The 9,163-nt window shown below is 41.1% G+C and overlaps 1 protein-coding gene across 1 annotated transcript in view; it reads right to left on the reverse strand.

The window, feature by feature from the left end:
- The window catches only part of GPR26 (G protein-coupled receptor 26), a 22,578-nt gene that overhangs the window by 7,731 nt on the left and 5,684 nt on the right, over positions 1-9,163 (reverse strand). The window contains exon 2 of the mRNA XM_006037988.1: positions 4,082-4,195. Coding sequence (XP_006038050.1) covers positions 4,082-4,195 — 114 coding nt within the window. The remainder of the gene's footprint in view (positions 1-4,081; positions 4,196-9,163) is intronic.

A 9,163-nucleotide genomic window follows, 5' to 3' on the forward strand; every position in this document is an offset into this window, starting at 1 on the left:
AAAAAGCAGAATCTATTTTATAGCAGCTTGTGGGCAGGCTAATTTCTGCTCATATTATACAGTTAGTAATTAATTTCGAATCACATTATTGCCACATGAAGTGAGTATTTACTTACACGGGTGAAAAATTACTTGAAGTGCCTAGAGCCTGAAATAGTCTATTTTCCTTTTCTAATCAATGAATCAATAAGTTAAGTATTTTAATTTTCCTACTAAAAGGTCACAGTGAGAAAATAAGATATGCATGATAATGTTATTCAGCTATATAAAAATAAATAGATAAGTCTATATATATCTAGGATACATAAAGGTCCTCCAGAGTACTGAGAACTGTCTCCCTGATCCAAAAAACCCACTCAAGTATATACTTAATTGCAACCCATGGGCAACCCCATTGACATCAGCAGGTTTGCTCACAAACTTAAAGTTCAAACATGTACTTAGAATTGTTGCTGGATCAGGAGCAGAGAACTAGATCTTCAGAGGAATTTAAACACTAGGAGTGTGCGAAGCAGGCCCTATTCGATTCAGATTCAGATTTGGCCCGAATCAGGGAACGTGATTCAATTCGTTGATTCAGATCACTGTCCCTGATTCGATTCAGCTGAATCCGAATCTGAAGATTTGATATTGTTTCAGAGAATCAGTGATTCGGACATAGACACAGCTTTAAATGTTTTTTCAACATATCTCGAGGTACCAGCGTGGCTCATGAACACTGAGATGCTGGGGCAGATGAAGCATCCCACAGGAGTGCACGGGGGCCCTCCACGTGCTCAGTGGTGAACCTAGAACTGGACCAGAAGTAATTCTGGTTCATTTCTGGGTCTTCCAGAGAGCACGCAGGGGGGACCCCCACACCCCTTCTTGGCTCGGCTATCGGCTGCAGGGGGACCTGGGGTGCTTCACTCAACCCAGGAGGCACCACTCACTGAGCTGGGGGGGCAAGAGTGGAGAGACCCTGCACGCTCTTCTGGTTCACTTCTGGGTCTGCTGCCGAGTGCTCTGGGGAGCCTCCCATGCTTCTGTGGGACATTCCATACTCCCCAACTTCACAGCACATAGCCACCTACAGGTATGTAGAAAAAACTTTTAAAGCTGTCTCTATATCCGAATCTCTGAATCTTTCTGAATCTCTCTGAATTGATTCGGAGGGTTCCGATTCGATTCAAAGAGATTAAAGTGTCCTCTGATTGGATTTGGATTCAGAGATTCAGCCACCCAATCGGGCCAAATCTCCACCGAATTGAATCAGGGATTGAAGCTTCACACAGCCCTAGTAAACACCTTCTACTGAGAGGAATCTTCAACCTAAGCTTCATACCCAGGTTTCCCATGCAAAGTCTGGAGAAGGAATACTCAGAAATGAACTGGACAGAGGGCCACCAAGGCTAGCTAGGACTATAATGCAAGAAAAATGATCAGACATAGTTGCTGATATTTGTAGGCACCTATCTCTGGCCAAGCAGGTATAGTCCTCCACATAAGACCCTGAATCCGCTACCGGGGGTGGGCCTTAAATCCAGTTTTTCTTATAGGTAGAAAAAAAATCCAGACACAGAATTCTCAGAAGAGATGTAGACGATATGGGTTCAAAACTTGGCAGTCCCTAATTTTGGAACAAGAATTTAAATCTCAGTCTCCCACATCCCAAGTTTATTAACTGTTCTGATGGAGCACTTTCCTACTGGAGCTGTTCCACTTCATAAGCATGACTAAATATTCACTGGGTGAGGAAAACATTACAGCTTAGTTGTCCTTCACTGCATATACCTAAAGGATTAGGTGAGACATGTAAGATATCACCAAGTTCAAGATCTTGCTTTGGAGATATGACTGCTTGGGCTTGAGTTAGGACATAAGCAAGTCTTAGCTGTAGGCTGATATCAGTGACTTTTGCATGTCACCCAGCAGGAACTCCAGTACTGGTGGGGCTGGGCAGCATCTGAGATGTTTTGATGAGATCAGTGTCTAATGACACTTCAGGTGAGGAGAGGTGCCCTGGGCTATAACTCTGAACTTCAAAAAATGCTTGTCATTTACTGGAAATGCTAATGTAGAGTGAAGTTAGCCCAATAAAATATTGTATTGTGGATGTCATCAAACAGGAAGTGATGGCTAGGTGACTATAATCATATAAAATATGTCATAACCCCTTAGAATGAGTTTCATTGAGTACTTGATTGCTGCTGTTAAATAGAATTTAAGAATAAAATATAGTCACATTCAATTACAGATAAACAGCATGCATTAATTGGTTACTGCTGTCATGGATATTACATGATTAATGCCACATTAGAAGCACCACTGTGCTATAGCATTCAAGAGCCTTTTCATTAACTCTTCTGTTAAAAATACATATACAGGATGCAATACAATAACTTTTGAGGATATGCCCACTTTGGGGGGCTGAATTTGGCTACCAATAGTTCATTTTTAATAGAATGTGAAGTGATTTCCATTTTCCAGGTCAGAACAAACCCTGCTATTTTTTTTTAAAGTCCTTCATTAATGAAAGAAGTTGCAAATTCGTTTTCTGTGTAAATAAATCCAAAATGCTTATGTGAGTTCTATCTTTAATACATTTATTTCATAAGAATAATTTTGTAGTTCTTATAGGAGCCAGTTTCAAAGATAAGCTAGCAGATAGATAATAGGGGTGTGCGAAGCAGGCCATATTCGATTTGGATTTGGCCCAAATCAGGGACAGTGATTCGATTTGTTGATTCAGATCACAGTCCCTGATTCGATTCAGCCGAGTCCAAATCTGAAGATTTGATGTTGATTCAGAGAATCAGCGATTCGGACATAGACACAGCTTTAAATGCTTTTTCTATATACCTCAAGGTTACCAGCGTGGCTTGTGAATGCTGCAATGCTGGGGCACATGGAACATCCTACAGGAGTATGGGGAGGGGGCCCTCCACGTGCTCAGCAGAGAACCTGGAAGTGGACCGGAAGTACTTCCAGTCCACTTCTGGGTCCACGGGGGAACAAGCAGGATTCCCCCCACCCCGTTCCCTCCCCGGCTCAGTGATCCACCATGGGGGGACCCTGGGTGCCCCCCTCAGTCCCAGGAGGCACTAGTCGCTGAGCCGAGGAGGTGCGAGAGGGGGCCCCTGCAATGCGCTCCCCGGTGGACTCGGAATTAGACCAAAAGTGCTTCTGGTCGACTTCCGGGTCTGCTGCTGAGCATGCTGGGGAGCCCCCTGTGCATCTGTGGGACACTCCATGTGCCCCAGCATCGCAGAATTCATGAGCTGCCTGCTACCTAGAGAAAACATGTATGTAGAAAAAACATTTAAAGCTGTGTCTATGTCTGAATCGCCGAATCTTTCCGAATCTCTCTGAATCAATTCAGAGGGTTCTGATTCGATTCAGAGAGATTAAAGTGTCCTCTGATTCAATTCAGATTCAGAGATTCAGCCACCAAATCAAGCTGAATCGAATCAGGGACCGAAGCTTCACACAGGCCTAATAGATAATGACATCTGACTGTCTATCACAAGAAATTTTATTTTAACTGTGACTCATGAAAGCTTTGACATTCTATTTATGACTATGTTCTATCCAATCATACAAAATTCACATTTAAGTCTGTTGCCCATATCCTCCTTTCTGTCTGATCATTTTGATCAGTTTCTGATAGATTTAGTCATGCTGAGTAGTACCTTATTCTAGCAGGACCCCCACTGTTATCAATGAGACAATCAGTGAGGTGAGTTAATATTCAGTGTGAATAGGGAGTATAGTGTCTGATCCAATGACATTTGTGGAGTAACTCCTGAGTTCCTCTTATGAGCACCAGTTCAGATACTTGGTCTCCTGGAATGCTGAGATCAAAGTCTGGCCCATTGTCTGATTAAGACTTGGATTGAATATGAACTATACAATATATATGGTATCATTAGTGCAGTGAATGCAATCCCTATCATAAGACTAGAAATGTTTGACAAAATTTTTTGAAGAGACTAGGAGACTTGAAAATTAATATTCTGTTTTCTGATTCACTAATACAGCAGTTGCCCTACTTTTCTGAGGTGGTGCATACGGAATTTCAGTAGGGAGGTATTTAACTTACCTTGTAATTACATAAGGTGCAAAACAAAGTACAAAAGTGCCAATAAAGGTACTGATTTTCTTTGTTGCCCGTTGCCTCCGTCTCCTTTGCTCTTCTAGACAACGTTCTCTTACGCTGTGATAATATTTAACACAAACAAGAATATGAAACATAGTATCAAATGATTTTACTTGAGCAACGAGTGACACAAACTTGCCCAGAAATATGCTGTTTAGGCATGACAATGCTATGCATTAATTCATTTTATCTCTTGATTTACCCTCCAAAAATAATTACTGTAAGATAAATACTTCTTTTCTTTTGTGGCACTGGGTCATATTCCACTTTGCTGTAAGTAGCTGTAACTCTTTTTGGAATTGGGGGATGCTGAACCTGTTTTATTAGGCCCAAATTTGCCTCATTTGGAATTTGGAAAAAACTAAGCGATCCATATAGGATGTTAGTCTATAGAAATAACATTTCAAACAATGTATTATAAGGAAGGAGAAACAAGAGCTCAAAACATCCTGAAGGTATTGATACTAATTTAACCACAATCTTCATAATAAAATAACTAGAAAAACATAACATTAGAATGGTGGTTATATCATCCAACTATAAACTGACTGTCCGTAAACCTCTTAGCCACTTATGAAATCCAGAACACTAGAAAAATAGTTCATGCAGCTGTGTAAAGCAGAGGACTTATGAATCCAAAAATGATGCTGTCCTTAACACTCATCAGAAAGCAGTACTCTTTGTTTATGAAGACTGCCTAGATAAAGCAGATAGAAATTAGACATAGTTAGTATAATGTATGCTATTTTTGCAGATGAATTGCTTCTTTGGCACAGTGGGTCAAATCTGGAGGTGTTTTCTCAAAATCAGATCCTACGAGCAACCCACAAGTTGCTGAGGGACTCAGTTCAAATGGAATCTTATGTGAATGAGGGCCAAATCAGCTTTCTGAATTAATCCCCCAGCTTTAACTAAGGAGGCAAACTGCCTTAATTAGGAGTGATTATATATGTGTGTGTGTGAGTGAGATCTGCCATCTACATTTGAAATAAAAGTGTTATGTTGGCTACCTATTCTCAAGGTGGTAGAATGGATGGAAGAGATGGGCTATTAGGACACTGCTGTATATGAAGTGAAAATGAGTAATCTAATACTCAGCACAGTACAAGTCACTGAAAAACACAGGGTCTTCCATGTCTGAGAGGTTCAGCCCTAAACTGGTGCAGGAACATCAGGAACATCTCAGAGGCTAGGGACAGACCTCACACATAAACCAATTTAAGTGATCAGAAACTGTTTTAAACGTGTAACAGAATAGATGTTCAGTGCACATAAACCAGTTTGAAAATGGCTAAAACCAGTTTGAGATAAACCTCATTGAAAGTAGGATCAGACTTAACTGATTTGGCTCAAACTGGTTTATGAAATATCTGTCCCAGACCCCTTGCTGGTTTAAGATAAACCGGACACTCCTGGCATCCCGGCATGCTCTCTGGGCTGGTCGGGGCTCTCTGGTCCACAGCAGAGCTAGCCCCTCCCATGTGCTCCCTGGCTAGAGCTCCAGAGACTGCAGGCTGCTCCTCCGCTCCCTCTTACCACTCCCTGCTAAGCAGGAATTCCCCTCTCCCCTCTGCCTTGTGGAGAGGTGCCTGTGTATTGGCTAGCAGACCACATACTGGCTTGGGTTCAGTGCTGAATCAACAGCTAGCTGTTAAAGTCCCTCTGTTGTTTTCTTAATGGGCTGATAAACACTGAGTTAGGGGTGATAAACACTGTTATCAATTCCCTGCTGGGCTAATCAGAGCATCCTGCCAGGTCTGGCCATGCCCCACTCAGCTCAGTGCTGTGGAAGGGATGCAAGGGCTGCCCCCATCTTCTGACCTAAGCCACTGCAGGCATGTGCCTGCATGTCTGGGATGTCTGTGCAATTACAAACTGGTTCAGCCTACCCAGGTTAGATTAACCTGCAAAGATTGAATCAATTCAGACTCAGGCTTTTTCAATGTCTGTCCCTAGCCTTAGTGAACACTGTATCAAATAGCACAGTGCCTGGCAAAGGGCATATTTCCCCAGGAGATAGAAACAGGAGGTGGATTTGGGTTTAGAGGTCAGTTCACTCCTGCAGCAGCAATGCTCTGTCCTGTCTCCTGCACAGAACTTACAGCAGAGCTACTCTGATGGTCTGGTGAGAGCTGCACAGTTTGGCCTATGAGGAGTATGTTGTAATTATCTGGACTTGACCTTTGTCTGTTTTTATTTTTTTTTTATCATATTTTTAGTGTCAAGATCTACTGTCGCTTGGTACTTTTTATCAGTTTTTCTGCCTTGCACGTCTTGTTCAATAAAAACTATTTTTCTAATGACACGCTCATTCCCTACTTGACTGCAGCCCCATCATGCTCTCTCAGACCCTGGGAATCCATAACATCGGTCAACATACTCCCTTCTCTCCCTCCTCCAAGCACCCCATGTCAGACAGCCACACTGCAGAGTTCATTCAGGTGCCAGCTACTAAACTTTACTGAACTCGTGTTTAGGAGGCAATGGAAAGCAGTGAAAATGCCCAGGGCACTGACACTCTGAGAAGCCCTAAAACTTGGTACAAGCACTCCCATCCTCAACTTGCTAAGCTGGGGTTTCGCTCTCAATCCCTGGTGTCATAGCCACCCAAAAGGTGACTGTGCTACCTGCAATGCTAGGCACTGTACATTTGGACACCTCTAACTCACAACTATGAACTGGTTCCCAGTCAGTGACATTTGGGAACCGTTGCATGGTTAGGTGTGTCCACACTTACGCATGTTTTCATGTCTAACCTGTATTTGAATTCTACTAAATGCTTTGCTTCAAAGGTATCAATGGCAAAAAGTTCCAAGGTTATTTAAAGTTATGCTAAAGAAAGTGATTTCCTTTTTTCAGTGTTAAATACCTTCTGACATTTGTAAACCCCTAGAGCAGTTTCAAAAACCTGCCATCTTAAAAGCAAACAAAATACTAAAAGACGTTTCATCCGCTGAAATACGTAATTCCCATGCTGCCTCCTTCCTGAAACTAAAACCGACCAAACAAAGCTCTCAGAACTGACCAGAGTGAGGAGCATCTGAAAAATGCCACATATTCAAGTCAGCTCCCTGGAGTTCTTCAGGGCTCGAAATGACAGCTCTATCTTGGAGGAAATGTGATTTCCAACTTTCCAATGTTTGGATCTTAGATACATGACATTTTAAGATGGAGTCAAGCTATTTTATATCATTTGTAGCAGCTTTTTTTGAGCTTCATTGGAGTCTTGGTGCAGTTGGCCCACAGGCATGCCCTGGGTTGAGTATGGGGCACTGGCAATGGCAGTTTTAGTTGTTGCTTTTTTTACCATCTTCTCCCCTCCTCAGAGGGGGCATCCATGGGTGCTGCCCTGGTTCCCCCATCTTAGTTATGCTACTGAGTTGGCCCCATTGCTATTCTACTGCATGGATCTAAAAAATAGTCACCCTTAATTAAAAACAGTGTCTAGATTATGCTTCAATGTATTTTCTCTATCATCTGTGACATAAAATTGTGGCATAAGGGTTTTATTAGCAATCAGCTGGGACATTCTGTCTAACACCTTCCCAGATTCTTCACTTTTGTGCACAACCGTGTTCCCATTCTGATGTTCATCGGTTCATATCAGAATGTAATTTCTTCAACTGTGTTTCCTACAGAGGTATGTGCAAATGTATCTACAGTTACTCTTTCAGATACAAATATACACTTACGTGCATGTACGCATGTGCATGTGTGCCTTCACAATCGACCCCTGATTTGAGGATCTGAATGCAATGAAGAAACAGTGATTTAGGAAATTTCATAACTATGCTGTACTATGTTGGAGAATTATTGAGATATTGCACTTTTAAAATCACTGTAGACTGATATGTAGGGGGAAAAAAGCTAATTTTAGGGGATTTAAAAAACTTATAATGTTTTTTTTTCCCCCACTAGTCTGTCATGGTAACTAAGGCAACTTGGCTTCCAGGAGTAGAGGTACCAATAAAAAATGTAAAACAACTGATGAAAAAGTATGCCATAAAGGTTTTACTGGCACTCATTCTGGAATATCTCCAGAGTAATATTCAAAGATTACTCAGGGCATAATGAATAATGTAGGCAACCTTTCCACTTCTGTGACAGCATGTGTGTGCTGGTATGTGAGATCCTCATTCTGAATTATGAACCCCATGAGGTTAGAGGGTATGCATCCCTATTCCTAAATGCAGGATTGCAACCTCAATATATTCCATACAAAAAGACAGCATGAATACAACTTGAGGTTGAGGAATATAGGCACTGGAATATTAGGAAAGATAACAACTCAACTTTAACTGTTTACTCTCATTCATAAACCTTAATATATCTTTTCTTCTTATGTCACTACAGTAGGTAATATAATAAATACTGGAATTTCATATGCAATCCTATATACAATATACTATCTTGTACTGCTGTTACTCATTTTCCCTATATCTGATAGATATAGGGAAAACAAGTACATGGGAAAACTTTTTGCATGCTGTGTTTCAGCATAAATTTCTGTCTAATAATTTAACATGTATGCACCAGATTAGCAGAGTAACAGAGAAGAAAATTAATATACAGAAATTGTGATGATAAATGTGGAAAGACAAAGGGAACAAAAAGCCAAAAGGTACAGGAAGAAAAGAAAGGGGGGAACAAAACTTACATAAGAATATGAAAAATATTACAAGTTTGTCCCATGTGTCATCATGTTCTCTCAAAGCACGGGCTATCATTTTGGGATGGCTGAATTTCCCATAAACAATGGACTAACAAGGTAAATTATGTATATCACTCCAAGCAAGTGGCAATGAATAATGAAGCTTACATATTACCACCTTATATTTCCTTGTGTGTCCTATTTGCCTTGTTTTGTTTATTTCTGTAGAGGTTTAGTGTCTTTTTCTCTTGATGAAGGAGGGAGGTCTTGCTTTCCTGTCCTCTTGATTCCTTTTGGTTCTCTTATTCATTAGCCTGTTCAGCTGCAACCTTTTCTTGCTTTTTATGTTTCTATAGTATTTTCCTCCTTTCCCT

Source organism: Alligator sinensis, unplaced genomic scaffold (genome assembly GCF_000455745.1).
Source record: "Alligator sinensis unplaced genomic scaffold, ASM45574v1 scaffold1330_1, whole genome shotgun sequence".
NCBI classification, from domain to species: Eukaryota; Metazoa; Chordata; order Crocodylia; family Alligatoridae; genus Alligator; species Alligator sinensis.